Source organism: Apus apus, chromosome 2 (assembly GCF_020740795.1).
Source record: "Apus apus isolate bApuApu2 chromosome 2, bApuApu2.pri.cur, whole genome shotgun sequence".
NCBI lineage: Eukaryota > Metazoa > Chordata > Aves > Apodiformes > Apodidae > Apus > Apus apus.
The window spans coordinates 129,694,765-129,710,972 of NC_067283.1; the positions used below are offsets into that span (position 1 = coordinate 129,694,765).

Here is a 16,208-nt window from a genome sequence, read left to right on the forward strand (position 1 = left end):
ATCCATGTCTCCAGAAAAATCTAAATATATACATATATTTTTTTCCTTACACAGTTTGCCAGTCTGTTATCAGTCTGTACAGAAATCAGCTGTTGAGATTCAAGGTTTTTCTTTTTCTGAGACATTGTTTCATCAACCCGAGAAAACTGTTGTGCAGAACTTTAAAACAAGTCTGAGCAATACTTTGCCTGCAGATCTGCAATATATACATTTTGTTGAACATAGACATTTTTGTCATTTTACGTGGATGACATTTACGTGGATATCTGTTCATCAAACAGCTGTTTTTTGCATGTTTATAATAATGACAAATTAAATTTGAGTTGTAGTCGAGTTGGATTAAACTGTACCTCCTCTTGATCTTGTACAAACCCATGACCTTCAGAAAAACTCCAGTTCCAGGAAATTATTCAGTCCTACAAATATTTATGTTTCTATCAGTTTTACTGAAAACTGTAAGATTTTTGGATTTCTTGTACATACAAATCAAGGCTCGCAGAGTTTAAGTCAGAGTCTTTGTAGATGCTTGACTATTACGAACTTGTGAAAAGACACTTCTTAGTTAAAACTAACTTTATAATGGTGGTGTTTCAATTGTTTTGTTAAGCATGAATTCAGGTTAATACCTTGGGTTGATACTACAGAACTCACTTCACTTTCTTAATACTTGGTGAAACCCTAATTTTTTTGCCAGTTTTGCCTTGTAAAGCTTTAGTTTTGTCAAACTGGAATAAAGACAAAATCCTCTCTAGGACATTACTGGGAAAAGATAAAAAATTCCAAGGTAAAAAGTGAAGGAGTATCTATCCTTCTGCCTTATTTTAAAATAGTCCATTAATTTAAATGAAAAGAATGAGCTATGTTTTACAGTAAAGAGCTAGAAAATAAAAGCCATGGAAGGCAGACTAATATGACTTACTGTATTTTTCAACCAGAAGTTGTATTAGTAGAACCCAGCCAAATAAAATATTTCTTTAAAAAGCTACTAAATCATCTGCCTTTCCACCATTCATCAGGAAGCAGGCATATGTATACCTGTAAGCCATTCCAGTATTCAAAAGGGCTATAGTGACATTTTCTGCCAGCAGGGAACAAGATTAAGAGGAATAAATTCACACATTAAATGCATCCATACCAGTATTTCCAATTCCCCATTTACAATTTTGATCAAGAACTCTCCTAAGCTTGTACTGTTTCAGGTTAGCCCTGTGTGGAAAGCAACATGCTAAAGGAGGAAATCTGTATTTTATTTTATTTTTTCATAAAGAAAAGGCAGAGGGAGGAGGGGAATAAAAGGATTTATTTGGTTTTGCTAAATAAAGATTGATACCATGCACAGTAAATATGTTTGAAACTCTAACCTTTGACATTTACTTACATAAATACTTTCTAAACAAAAGGTAGTATTGCTGAATCTATAATAAACAATAAAAACTATACCTGATCTGTAGATGCCTTGGGTGGTGGAGGGACATTTTCATTCTTGCAATCTGTTTCCACAGGTGCTAATTTTGGTCTAGAAAATATCGCTCCAAGTTTTTTAAACATCTTGCCTATTCAGCTCCCCTGAAGCCTGTATAGCTCTTTTACAATGAGCAGGTATACAGCACATGTTTTCTTGCCATCAATAATCAAGCCAATTAGACGCTTAATCAGGTTTAGAACTGATTAATGCCTTTAAGAAATTGCTTGCACAGTCTGCTTCAGTGATTACTTTTTTTCACCTTTAGTACTTTTGTTTCATGTTGTAGTCTTAATAGTTATACTATATACAGAATCAACTGTTCATGCAAAAATTCAGAGGAGAATGAACACATTCTGCTTAGGATAAATTACTGTCCAATATTTTTGTGAATTGGATATTAAGAATTCAATTTATATAATATACTTATATATTATATAAAATCAAGTTCTAACTCCTAAAGACACCTGTAGTTTAACCAGGAAATTAAAAAGATTAATTGACCAGCTAGCCAGCAGACTACATGAGATCTCAACGTTTAATTTCTTTGCAGCTCTGAAATTTTTAAAGTTTTCTTTTCATTGTTGTTTGAGTGAATGACACTAAAAGGTCTTCACTTTTAGCAAGTTTGTATCTGCTTTTATTCCACCTTTATTGTTTTAAAACATGAAAATAATTTCATGTTCCATTTTCTAATGCATTTACAGATAATATTTTGTGCACTTTTAGCTACAGTTTTGATTAGATTAAATTTTAGGTGAATACACTATACATTAGTAAAATAAAAATTTTTGTAGTCTATAACAAGTACATAATTTTGAACATTGATTGCCTTAGGTTCATCCTATAGAAATCTATATAAATCAAGCATGGTTTAGTTTATAGGTAAAACTCAATTTCAAATACCTCTAGTACCATGTCAATTCAACTCCTGTTAAAAAATATCATTACAATTTAATGGTCTCTTCTTAACATTAATTCCACTTTATTTATTACTAGTCTTTCTATAAAATATGAATTTGAGCTAAAAGCTTGTAACTTAGTTATGCTGGTCATCAAGGCATCAAGAAATGCAGAAACCTGCTTCTTTGAGTTATCTCTGTAATTACATATTAAGCAATTATATTGAAGTATTGAAAATGTCGCAATGGCTCCCTTCCTGGGGCTTCCGTTTTCTAGTTTCTAATATTCTACTGTAATATTCTATAGCTGTAAGAACAAAATAATTTTCATTAGTTTTGTTTGCAAGTCTTTTTTTCTACCTCTACACTTTTTGAGGGAGACGTTATAAAAGTTGGCTGGACTTCAGTCTTGTAACTGGGAACCCCTCCACAAGCATGGTTCCATAGTTGTTAGATGCAGCAAGAGCCTGGAACCTTCCTCACTTTTAAGGTCTGTCTTCTAGTTTACTTTTTTCAAGCAATGCAACTATTGAAAATGCTTCAGTCTATGTTTAAGCTTAGTGTTTGAATGGCTAAATAATAAATTAATATCTAAAGCATTTTCAATTATTTATGCAGGTTTGGACAATAGGTAGCTGGTTTCCTTTTGGATATGAAATTCTGCCTCAATGTTCCTTTTACATCAGCTCATACCTGAGTAGTCTCATCTTAGAAAGCAAGTTAGTTTTTCTGTTACTGTGAAATTGTAGTGGATTAACTTGCCACATACAAACTATACCTGGAGACAGAGCCTTTTTGAGATAAACTTTTCTCATTATAAAAAAGAAATTCTTCATTATTAAAATATTTTAGAATATGTTATTTTATTCCTTTTTTTGTTGTTGTTAAAAGTTGTAAAATCATGCATAAAGCTTGATACAATGAAATATGTAGCATTTATTAAAGGAAGATATATATCTCTCAAGTTTTGCAAAATTATGCACTTTTGACTTTTGAAAAATAGCAAAGAAAAATATGCTTTAATTATTTTTTCTAATTATTATTATAGTATTTATGCTGGTTTCAATTTATAATTAAAAAAGCATGCAAAAAGAATGCAGCAGACATTAAAAGGAAAGTGCCTCTGGGAACCTGTTAATAACTATTGACATCCACAGTTAATGAATGTTATATTGGTTTAGTCTGTGACTAATTAAATAAACGTTTGAAACGCCTTTCTATGATGTGATTTTGTAAATAATAACCAGACCGCAACAAACCTAATATTTTGATACTAATAGAGGTACAAGTTGTCTCCTGACCCTGGTAAGATGATTAATCTCTTTCAAGAATTAATTTCTCTTCTATGTACTATGGCTATTCAGTTATTTTTATCAAGCTCTGAACATGCTAAAAGCACTCCAGTTAATTGAATATTGTGATACCCTGTTCAGTGAGAAGATTAAGAGTGCAGCAGCAAAGCAGATAGCCTGTATCCAGTTAGCTTCTTAGTTAGGTTGGCTTTGACCAGTCCTTCCTTTATGCAGTATTTATGGTAAACCCTGCTGGCTACAGAGATTTCAAGCCTGTCTCATACATTCTTTACATACAGGTGGAGTATATGCTATGTTTATCAACAATGTAGCCTCTTTCCTATTTTTTTTCCTTCAAGGAAATGTTGCTCCTCCATTCAAAAAATGTGGCATATGTCTGGGCTTTCCAAAACGTTATAACATTTTCCTTTGAGGGATTTATTTTTTAATCCAAAGTAAATTTGAAACGAGGCACTCACAGGCTGGATCTTACGTTCTAAACTTGCACAAGATACTGTTCTCCATGAAACACAGCCAATGTCCTAGAAACTCAGGTACTTTAAATGCTGTATATTCACTTTGTAACTTGTAATCGCTGCTGTAACAGTTGACAGGGCTGTTTTCCACCATGCCACTTGAAGCTGTATTAAAGAGTGCAGTACTTCTTAAATCATAAGAATATACATAAGGAAAAGGGTTTTGTTTTGTTTTGTTTTGGTGGGGGGGTTTTTTGGTGGTGGTGTTGTTGTGGTAGTTTGTTTTTTTTGTTGTTGTCATTTGTTTTTTTTTTTTTGCTCTGAATAATTAGGGCAGTTGCCAATGGGAAGAGATTTACTTTCTTCAGGACTGTTCTTGGAGGTGTTTGGGTTGGTTCTTTGGTGGTGGTGGGTTTTTGCTTCTTTGCTTGTTTGGGTGGTTTTTTTTCTGGTTTTTGTTTGTTTGTTTGTTTTGTTTTTGTTTGGTTTTGTTTGTTGGGGTATTTTTTGTGGATTTGGTTTGTTTGTTTGTTCTTTTCCCTCTTTCTTGCTTTAAAATGCATAGGGTTTTTTATGTTCAGGTAATGCTGAGGAGAAATCATGCTCCTTTTTTACTTGGATTTTTGCAGGGCCATATAAATGAAAAGCTGTTCTTCCATTTATAAATTATAAATTGATTTTTACTAGCACATGCTCTCCTAATTAAAATAATTCTTCTAATTCTGACTCTTGTGTCCCTTGGACAGAAAAATCCTACCTCCATTGGAGCCTGCTAACCTCAACAATATTTTTAAACTTAACTAATTTATTTTCATTTTACTTGATTTTGTCTTTAACCTCAATATTCCAACATCTCTACAAAAGCACCTTTCTTTACTTTTAAGGTTACCTCTATACAGCTGTCACATAATTTAAGAAGAGGGGTAAATTAACCTTCTTTAGCTCAATGTACTGAAATTAGCTTGCACCCATTTGGAATACCAGTCTGTCTCATTTTGTCCCCACGTAACACTGGAGTGATTCTTACATACATACAACAGCTGTGTGAGACAGTTACACTAGTGATTCTTCTAATTGCCATCAGCTGTTGTGTTCTTTGATTCTGGGTCTGCTGAGATGTGTGCATATGGCTAACTTTAAAAAAAGGTAAATTCCTTCATTGCAATTGTCAGGGGAAAGAAATTAATTTGAAGAAATTATTTCTCTGGTTAAAGTTCACCATGTCCGTAAGTCTCTGGAAGATTGTGCCTTAAGTGTTAGGAGTTATATTTGAATGTTCTTACACTCCAAAGTAATATGTGCTTTATCTGGAGATAAATCCAGGTAGAAGAGTTTCCAAAGGTGATATATGCTTAGTGCTAAGATGCAAGAAAATACTTGATTTTTTAAGCTCACTAGTGCCAGAAGTCTACTATTATTTAAGGAGGAAAAAACCACACAGAATACTAGAAGAGTTTAAAGGACTGGTTAAAACAGTTGTGGTTTCCCCCCCTGCCCCCCTTTTATTTGACTTTGCTAGTGTATTTGACATCATCTCAAGTTTAAGCTTGTTCTTGGAACAATGAAAGTTTTAACAGTGTAGGAAAAGAAATTTATTTAGTATTTAAAAGTTCAATTTGTTCTGCAGAAGCTGAAGAGAAGCCATTTCCCCTCTGTTGCAGAGTTAGCTTGGTTATGGTTCCCACTGCTACAAAACTGACATTTCTTTATTCAGTGAAAATACGACCTTTTTTCTCCCCCAGTCATTAATCAGAAGTACTATAAGTTTGTGATTAAGCAGTTTACGAAGAGCAGTAAATTTCATCAGAGAAAGCAGAAGATTTATGTCACTCTTTAAAATAATTTTTCCAGAGTTATAAAGCAGCAGAACAGTAGTCAGTTTTCCTTCAGATGAAGTCCTGGAAAAGTTCTTAGTTACAACTTTCCTGTTTATTCATACATGGCTATTTTGTCTTGAGCAAAGACCCTCTGTTTTAAAGGGCATCTGACTGATGGAGGTGGGCTAGCAGCAGAGCACTGTGAGCTCCTGGACAACCCCATTCTTCTGCTTCTTTATATGTGCATGTGTGTGAGCATGGAGGATGGTATCTACTCATACCTGCAGTTACCCTGAGCTTTTGTACCCTCAATCCATGTGTATTGTGACAAGCAGGTACTTTTGGTAATTTAGCAAACTTCTCCCCATTTTCACCCCCAACGTCATGTCAACCTAGAAGACCCATGAATCTTCCTATCAGTCATATAGTTATTAATTTTTACTTGTGTAATAATACAACATTCCTTTCTTCCTCATTCCATTTAAACAAAATGTCTCTTTAATCTTCTAATTTCCCTCTTGAACTTCTCCACAACCACTTAACATTATATTCTTCCTTAGGTGCTTTAACTTGATTCCTACCATGACTACACCAGAGAATCCTGACATCCAGTATCCCCTCGTGAGACCACTAGACTTCCCTTGTTTCTTCAGTTAGTGCCCCAGCACTCTGTCCTGCTTAAAATCATGCTAGATATTACAGCAGGTCTTCTTCATCTCCTTCCTGACTCTAATTAATTTTCTATTAAGCTTCTATAATATCTTATGCATTGCTCTGCCAGATCTGACATTGAGAAACCAGCCCATACCAACTGATGCTTTTTGGGATCCTCAGTTGGTGCTCTATTAGCAAGAGCAGTGCCAACTCCTAATGGTCAGTGGAGGTTCTTCCACAACTAATGTACAAAAGAAATCACAGCCAGGGCTCTTCAGCCAGGTGTTTGGAGAAGAGCTTTGTTGAGAACAAGCAAGACTTGACAATGGTTCACCAGATAATTTTTTTCTGCTTAAAACCAGCAGTAGTAGGTCATGATTTGAAGAGTCCTGCTATTTACTGAGAACTTTTGAAGGTAAAACCAAAGACCCAGTGAAAGATTGGGTTTTGTATCTTCATACATCCTTCTAAATTAAAAGAATTAAAAGGTAAGTTAAAAGTGCTCTACTCTTTGGTAGGAGCTAAGTGCTAGATCTAAGTAGGGGTTTCATTGTTTACCTCCTTTTAAAGTCAATAAACACTAAATTACTATTACAGTATAAGGTACACATAAATGCCTGTTGTGAATGTAATCCTCAAAGGTTAGGGACCAGGTCTGGTGAATTCACAACCAAATGTTCAGAGCCTCCTGCTGCAGTCATTACTGTCTTGCTGAATAATATTTAAAATTGTTCATGTCTTTATCCTAGCTGAAAATGCTGTACAATGGGGTGTCATCAGGTCTTGTTACACATGCTAGATATGTATTACAGTTTTCTGGAAATTAATCAAATTTCATCTTAGGCATTAGCCAAACTTTCAGCTACCACTCTCCCATTCCAAGGTTGTACTGAAAGTGTGAGTAGCCTATAACTAAATTACTGATTTGTCCTGCCGTTTCTCACAAATATCCAAGCTCTGTTTTCAGCATTACTCCTGCTTTAGCAGTGCCCTTAGGCACAAGTGATGGGCAAATTGTAAGATAATTGCACTACTGTCAGCTGGATAAAAGTGTAATCTTTCTCACACACTCTTGGTTGTATCTGTTTTCAAGGACCAAAGGAGGTAAAAGCAATAATAAAGATTTTCTAAGTGTGTAGGTATGATCCTGGATTCATAGGAGGAGCAGCCTGTTTAGTAAGATCATGTCATGTTCCTTTAAACATAGACTGAAAAATGTATTGTGCAATTTCTAAATGAAATAAGTGTCTCATACTGAATATAAAAAATATTTTAATGTGGATGCTTCTTTAGGTATTTATTTTGTGGTAGGAACAAACAGATTTTGCTGTACACAATACCTGTTCTGTAGCACAATAACATGAAATAATTATGTCCTGTAGGAGGAGCTATACAGAAAAGTTTATGCATTCTCATTGGATTCAGTAGCTTAACTGCATGCAAAGTTACAAATGGCTTTGAAGTGCTTACTGTCTACAGAATCTGCCAAGAAACCAGATGTCACTGCTAGAAAAATACAATAAACTCAGCCACCTTCTATGCTTTAGAATCTAATAAATAGCAGGCTCCAAATAATCAGTCACTTTCTTGACAACACTTTGTGTTGTATTAATTGTTTCTTAAACCTGCTGTGTATTTTATTTGTTCTCCTTTTTATGTCGATTTACTCTTTGTCACACACCTGTTCAATGAATATGTAAATGGCAATTTGGAAAAGGATTTCTTTGACAGTAAGCACTGTGTTTAAAAACTCTGAATTGATATTGTTTATTTTACTTCTGGAACTCAACAAAGTTTCTTTCAACTTGATTTGTTAGTCAGAAGAAAAATCTTCAAATGAGGAGATTGTCTTGCAAGTCTACAGTGACAGAAGTATCCTAGAGAGATGTTTTTGCCTTGTGATATATTTATTTTTGAAATGCAGGTTTCAGGAATTCAAATAACAATTTTTTTTCACTGCTACATTTTCTTTAAAACTAGACAGTATCCTTCAGATTCCCATGTTGATATAATTTTATGCGATTCTTTTTTTTTTTTTTTTCTTCCCTGCATATGTTTTTGATCTGTGAACAGTGTACGACGAGAAGTGTTTTGAATGGTAATGGTTACAGCCTGCTGTTATAGCATGGAAACAGCCTAGGAACAATAGTTCTTGTCATATGGGAAGTTTGTCTGTATGTTTTTATTTTCTTTTTATATCACTACATTGTTTTTTGGCTGCATGCTGCCTTTCTCAGTAGAAAATCACAATGCTTTTAAAAGACGGTCCCTTATAAAGAAAGGACCACTGGAATACAGAATTTATTTTCTTTTAGTTATCAAGCTAAAATAAGAGAAGGGAAAACTGTATTTCCTATAAACAAAATATACTATGAGAGAAAGGGTTTTGCCACATTCTCTATAAAGTGGTCCTTATTTTTATCTAAGTGTTTTTTTCTCCACAGCACTTGTTGGACCCTATTATCACAGCATCTGAGTACACCCTTATGTTCAAACGTTTATTTTCATTTTCTTGAGATATCTTAAAGCAGAACTATTGTCTCACTGGGGAGCTAAATGTGGAGACACCAACTATTTGGATGAGGAGCAAGAGATCTCCTGAAGGGAGATCAGGCTCATTTATGCCCTTCTCACAACATTGTGAGAATCAGGAAAAATGAATTCTTGAGCTAGGCAATTCAGATGAGTTCCTGTAAATTGTTACTTTACATGGTCTCTAAAAGGTCTTGTAGCAAAACTAAAAAAATGTAAATATGAGAAGTTCTGTAACAGATGGGTGGATTTTATCTACTCCATGCTATTATGGCAAAGCTGATGAGAGCACACTAGATGGTTGAGTTTGCTGCTGCTGAATTCCTGATAAATGGAAGGGTTGGGGTTACTGCTGAGAGATGATCACTCCTCCTTACTCCTATTAGTAGCTGACATTCATCCTTACTGCTTCCTTAGATGCAGGAGTAAGGACACCTTAGTGTAGGAAGGGTAACTGGTAGTGCCATCTTGTCTTAGATTACTCTTTTCCTCATGTAGCTCTCAAGTGTCTATCTACCTTAGACTTCCAAAATGCAGTTTTCTGTGACTTGAACTAAAAAAATTCCCCATAATATCCATCCGTGTTATGTCACTTCTTATTTGACCAGCTATTCAAAAGGCACCATGTTGGTTCATAAACCCATATTTGCAAACATCAACGTGCCAAATACCCACATAAAGCTCAAAAATACATTAAATCCATTCAGTGCTAAAATACAAGGTTCAGTTTATGATCCAGCATATATAAAGGATGTTATGCTTTTATGGGAAGTACAAATATTTATTCAACTTCTGAAATTCACTCCGTAACTCTGAACAGACAAATTAAACATAGTCTTTGCTAAGAAGAGTTAATGGTATAAAAGGTAAAAAGAATGCAAGATATTTCAATAAACTCAAGAAATATGTGCAAAAATTAATGAAGTGTTCTCATTTGAAATAGGATTTTCACAGAGACTTATTTGAAGAGAATAGTTTATGTTCCATGCATGCGTTGAGCATAGCATGAAGGATTAAAAGGGGAATAGAAGTTGCTATTAAATAAGCTATTGAAAATGAGAGTGCTAGGACAGGATGAGCCAAGAGGCTATTTGGATGTTTAGTACAAAGAATCTGAGATGAGAGAGCAATTTCCACAGAATTTTGAAGGTAGAAATATTGAGAGATTTGCATAGTGTGAAGGGAGAATTTCCTATATGATAGTTATATACAGCTGCACATTAGGACAAACAGGTAAGTGTGACTTGATATCAGTGTCCTTATGAATTCAGATGCCCCAAACTCTATTGGTGAAAGGAAGTGGAAGAAACTTGTCCAACTTTTCACTTGCTTACAAAGGCACCTTAATCTTAAAATATGTTGTAAATTTATGTGGTGATTGTCCCTCCATTTCTGCTGTCTTTTATACAGTGTATTGTCCCACTGTTTGGGGGTTTGTTTTATTGTTCAGTAAGTGTCTTCCTGGGAGCAAAAGGAAATAAAGGAAATAAACCACTTCTTTATTTCTCTCTGGATTTTTCTTTATTCTATGAAGCTATAAACTTTGGAGTCACATCCTTGTATGGAGTGACCTCTGTTCTCTGTAGTTTCCTCTCATGCTATTTTTTACTGACTAAAAGTATGCCTGTGTGTATATGTTTTTAATGCTTTTCAATAATCCCACAGGATTTGTGAATTATGGACTGTACTGAGTCTGTGAAGAGAATTTGTATTTGGATAGGAACATAAGTCTTGCAATCCCTTGAGATAAGAATTCTTATAGGATTTCTTCATCTTATTTAGTCAAAAGGAAAAGTTTTAAATTACTTGAAAGAGATTTTGAGAAGAAAATCATTAAATGAGTTACATAGTTTTGTAGAGAAACTGGCAATAAGCAGAGGAAAAAAATTGCTGCATCATTTAAAGCAAGACAGTGGAGCAGTTACTGAACCATAAACAAAAGGAGGCTCAAATATATTAAGTTCTTAAACAAAGCATATTTCAAACATACTAAATTCAATTTTCAGCCACACAATCAATCACTCAAATTATACCTATTATGAAAGAAAGAAAGTCCTTGTCTTTAAATCCATGCAAGGTGAAAGATTTCAAAGAATAAAACCCAGCAAATTTGTGTTTCTGCAACATTTACTTCATGTTTTCACCATTTACTGGTTTAGAACATTTTCAGTGCTCCTCAGTTTATGAAAGGTTCACAAGAGGTTAATGGGAGTTCTTACTAGAAGAATCCATTTAAGAATAGATGAATTCTTACCCACTGTCCTGAGACAGAACAGAAGTTAAAATGAGAGCACCACATCATTAATTCTGTCCTTGTCGAGTCCATTTTTTTTATTGTTAAGGCCACTGTCACATAAATAAGCATTTACAGGGCATTGTATTGCATGTACCATATATCAAGTACTGTATTTGAAATGGTTTAATATTCTGGCTATGCCAAGTGATAAAATGCTGCTGATTGTATGCTGAATTTCTTGTCTTTTTGTTTGAACTTGGGTGGTGATCTGTCTCTGTTTAGTTTCACACTAGATTTTTTTTCTTTTTTTTTTAATAGGGAATTTGGAACAAGTAACTTATAGACAAAGCTTTGCAGTCTTGCATCTGCAGCTTACCTCTATGGGCATGCAGACTTCCCGGCACATATGGGCAGCACAAATATGTAAGAGCTTGTAATAGCACAAAGTCAGAATTAAACTGTAACTAAGCAGTATATGAGGGAAAGCAGGCTCTGAAGAAAAGAAATGTGTCTTTCCAGTGTCTTGCTTTGCACCAGCGTCTGCACTAAGAACATCTGCCTTGCAGGAAGGAGTGAGCGGGCATCCTTCACTGTTGTGACTTCCCCAGATCCATGGGAGGGCTGTGTTAGATTGGAATCATAGAATGTTCATGGTTGGCAGGGACCTTTAAAGGTTATTTAGTCCATCCCTCCCCTGCAGTGCGCAGGGAACTTTTTAACTAGATGAGGTCACTCAGAGCCTTGTCAAGCCCGACCTTGAATGCTTCCAGGGATGGGGCCTCCACCACCTCCCTGGGTAACCTGTTCCAGTGTTTCATCATCCTCATCATAAAGAACTTCTTCCTAATATCCAATCTAAGTCTACCCTGCTCTAGTTTAAGACCATTGCTCCTCATCCTATTGCTACACACCCTTGTAAACAGTCCCTCCCCAAGAGGAAGAGGCACTGCAGCAGGGGGCAGATGGCAATAGGTTCTGCCTTGTCTCATTAACTCTATTGTTCTGTGCTCTCAGGCCTGGGGAGAGTGGGAGGTGGTTTCTCTGAGACCCTGCGAGATCTGCACACTTGTCAAAGTGTTGTGTAGTGAGTGTGGAGCTGAAGGACACTCAGTGCATCTGCGGTCTGTGAGCACTTTGAAACTTTTGCCATGTCAATTGGCTTCTGTGGCTCCTGCTCACATCAGCTTCAAGAGGAGGTATTTTAATACAGGGAAATTGAAAGCTTCAGCCTTTAAATGGATAAAATACCTCTGGGGCAACAATTTAAGGGGCCCAGCATAAAGTTTCTAGAACAGCAGTGTGTCCAGTTTGAAGTTATGGTGAAAGTATAGTGAGAATGAATACTATAACTCATCATGACCTCAAGGAAGGGAATTGAATTAGAGTTAGTGAGGAATTTTCCAGTGGAAAGGCTTTTTCCATCAGAACATTTTGCTTCAACAAAGCTGAACTTTTCCTGGAAATGCATGTGCAGAATCTAACTGGAAACACTCTTGAAGTGAAGGATTTATTTTTTTTTTTACTAGAAAAGAACAGGACAGGTAACCATATATTATTATTGTTGTTGTTGCTTTGTTGCTGTTGTTCTAGAGGTTGTCTGTGATTATATTATTTAAGTTTGTATCTTAATTTATAACCTGCACAAAAGTAGTAATGGCTACACAAGGAAGAGAGATGGTTGAAAGCAGACTCATTCAGATCTATGGACAATCAATTGTCTCACTTTTTCTGTCAGTGAAATTTGTGGGCAGTTCCAAACTATGTTAAGTAGAAACTTGAATCTTTACACCCCCACATACAATACATCTTCACCAATCAGCTACTGCTTATTGTAAGGTAGCTAAAGACTTCTCACATTTTTCTAAAAGTAAGAGTTACTGCTACAATAAAAGAAACATTTAAAATTTTCACTGTACAGTTAAACTGTTTAGTGTAACTATCAGATTGCATGGCAGAGAGTCTCTGTCAGGAATAATTCAGTACTTTTTCAAATGTGTTAGTGTTCTTGAGTTTATGATACAAAATTGTAAGGAAAGTATCCTCAACCATAGAACTGAATTTATTATGAGAGTGATAATAGTAGTTGCTGTGGGAAATGTGTGCCAGTCAACTATCAGACATGCTCATGGACAAGGTAGATATGACTTCATATAATAGTAGATATTCTTCAGTACTCCTTTCTCAACAGGTTTAAAAATTCTTCATGTGTACTATTCCATTTTCTAATGCTGAGCTGTATTTTTTTTTTTCCTGAAGGCATCACTCACCGTGAAATTAAGTAATAGCAGTCCTACATGCAATTCTTTCTAGGTAACTGCTCTAGCCCTTTCATCTGTGAGTCTCACTAATTTCTTTGAAAGTTGTACTTCATTCTGCTTACGAATGGTTTTGCATTTGCCAATTTAAGCATAAGAATCTAAGCCTGAGCAAAAAACAAACAAACACACACATTTAGTAGGTCTACTTTTCAGACAATAAATTAGATGACTGCTAAAAGTTTCTTCCAGAGCTCTGCAACATTCAAATTGACAATAAATCCCAAAGCATTCTCAGGTCAAATAAATAATACTGCAAACATAGCATTTCCGTTGTTCTACTTTAATTTAAGGTCAAAATCACACAGAGTGTTGCATTAAGGTTTTAGAACATCATGCAAAGATTTCACAAAGCCAGAAGAGGAAAGTACTTCCAGTGGATGATAAACAATCTTTCATTAGGACTCACAGTATATACTTGTTCAGGATTTCTGTGATTTTGCAGTTCTTTAAAATACTGAATAAAAATGTGACTGATAGTGTAAGAGAACAACATTATTTGCAGTAACAAACTGATAATTATTTTACCTTGACTTCTTAATAAAATCAGGCTTACACAGGCATGTTACCTGTCTTCAGTTCACCTAAATAATTTTTCTGCGCTGTCCAGTTTAGCGAAATCTGACAAAAATGTAAAGGTATAAAAGCCTTATAAAATTAGAGATCTGAATTTGTGCTCCTGCTGATACTGCAGTTAGATGTTAGCCCTGAGCTGATCACAGATAAATCAGTCAGCCAAAAAATCTATGAATACTTATCAGTTTGTCCCTGTATCTGAATCAACCAACTACGTAGTGGTTTTTGCTTTGTCAGTGTGGTGGGGCAGGATGAAGGACAAGTCTGGTATCTGGAGAAGGAAAGGGAAATACAATATACTGTCCTTGGGAAAGGTGCTGTGTGATACACACTCAGTGATCACTGAGTTTTGCTATTTCTGTTTAGGAAGCAACTTGGAAGGCAAGTGATGGCCATAATTTTTATATGAAAATATATCTATTTAGGAATATTCTTAGGATTTTCATCCAATGTTTATTATCTTTTTAAAAAAAATAAAAATAAAAATTGGGTTTTGCAGCAAATGCTGTGTCTTTAAATCTTATAATCATACTATTTCCAGTTACAAAATCACACCAGCATTTTGGAAAGAGTAAATGAAGCCCTGGAAGTCTAAGAAGTTTCTCTAATATGAGGTATATCCCAGTACTACAGTTCATATTTAGTTTTCACTTATTTTGAATAATCCTTTCCAGTTGTTTTGCAGTTCTGCCTTGATAAACTGCTGTGACACCTGTTATAAGCCTGGAGAATTTCTGCTGAGTGTTTAAAAATGTTACATGTCTCAGACCTCAAGCATTTAAAATACAGATTTTGTTCAGTGCTAATTTAATTTCCCCTGAAGTAGAATAAAAAAACAGGAAACTGGAAGAAATTAATAAATTAGTAAAGGGCACACAAAACAGTCTGTGTAAGTCAAATTATTATGAATAAGCATCTTGAGTGCTTCTCCTGTGCTAAAAGATATTTTTTTCTTCAAAAAGAGATGAAATCCCATAGTTTAAGAATAAAAAATACCTACTTCCTTGTGATTTTCTGTGGATTAAAAGAAAATAATCCTACACATGTTTGGAGCCTGTTACTCCTCCTCAGATTTAACTTAAATGAAGACAACCTTCTTTGAAGATGTTAGAATTGTTCCAGTGTAAAATTGCTGCCGTTGTGAGGATAATCAGGACAGATACTGACAAAAGAGAAATTATGATACCAGTTTTACCTCTGGGAAATGGATATAGCTACTTTAGTCTCTGCAGCATATCCCTCTCACTGCACTTTACTTCAGAGAGTACAGTCAATGGGGTAAATACATCGGTCACATTCTGAAAATTATACATACCTAAGGCAATTATTAGCAGTTTGAGTTTCTAGCATTCAAAACATTTAAAGGTGAGATATGCAGCTCTGCATACTGAAAGCCGAAGGATGTCAGACAGACACAGGAAGTTCTTCACTCAGTGAAAAAAGAGAAAGTAAGATCAGGGAAAATTTAATCCTGGTCAGATTGGAGAAAGGTTCCCCTTGGTCTCTCCAGTAACTCTGTATTTAAAAGATGATTATTATTTTATTTTTATTTTAATGTGGGAAGACAAGTGGTCATGTAGTTAATTCGTGTACCTCAGCATCAAAAGTTTCAGATATATTTATCAATTTTCCTTGCACTGTGTCAGGAGTGTAACTGCTCTGCTTCCTCATCTGGAAAAAATCTGTTTATTTCCAATTTGTCACCATTAAAATTCTATGTAACTACAGTTTGGCCTAGGTTCTCTTTTCTACCCAAGTTCTATTCAGTGCAGGAATAGGCTTGGGTAAGTAGAAACAGCAATAATACTTTCATGCTTACAACTGAGTGATGCTAATTCCTACTCCAGTAGCATGTGGCTCAGCTGCAGCCACACCAGTAAGCCAGAGTCCCGTGCAATGTAGAAATACTCAAAATATATGTGGAGGAACTAGACTGGGTAAGTTAC

At 35.2% G+C, this 16,208-nt stretch overlaps 2 protein-coding genes across 10 annotated transcripts in view; one reads left to right on the top strand and one right to left on the bottom strand.

Moving 5' to 3' along the window:
* CNGB3 (cyclic nucleotide gated channel subunit beta 3) overlaps nt 1-1,548 on the bottom strand; it is a 59,120-nt gene extending 57,572 nt beyond the window's left edge. Inside the window, exon 1 of the mRNA XM_051612628.1 lies at nt 1,441-1,548. Within this exon, the coding sequence (XP_051468588.1) occupies nt 1,441-1,548 (108 nt within the window). The remainder of the gene's footprint in view (nt 1-1,440) is intronic.
* Nucleotides 1-16,208, top strand: part of CPNE3 (copine 3) — a 121,168-nt gene that overhangs the window by 92,529 nt on the left and 12,431 nt on the right. Inside the window, exon 16 of one of the 9 annotated variants that reach the window (XM_051610430.1) lies at nt 11,690-11,721. The exons of the other annotated variants lie outside the window; for them this stretch is intronic. Coding sequence (XP_051466390.1) covers nt 11,690-11,707 — 18 coding nt within the window. The 3' untranslated portion in view covers nt 11,708-11,721. Of the gene's footprint in view, nt 1-11,689; nt 11,722-16,208 lie in introns of those variants that run through there. 9 annotated transcript variants of the gene reach the window in all.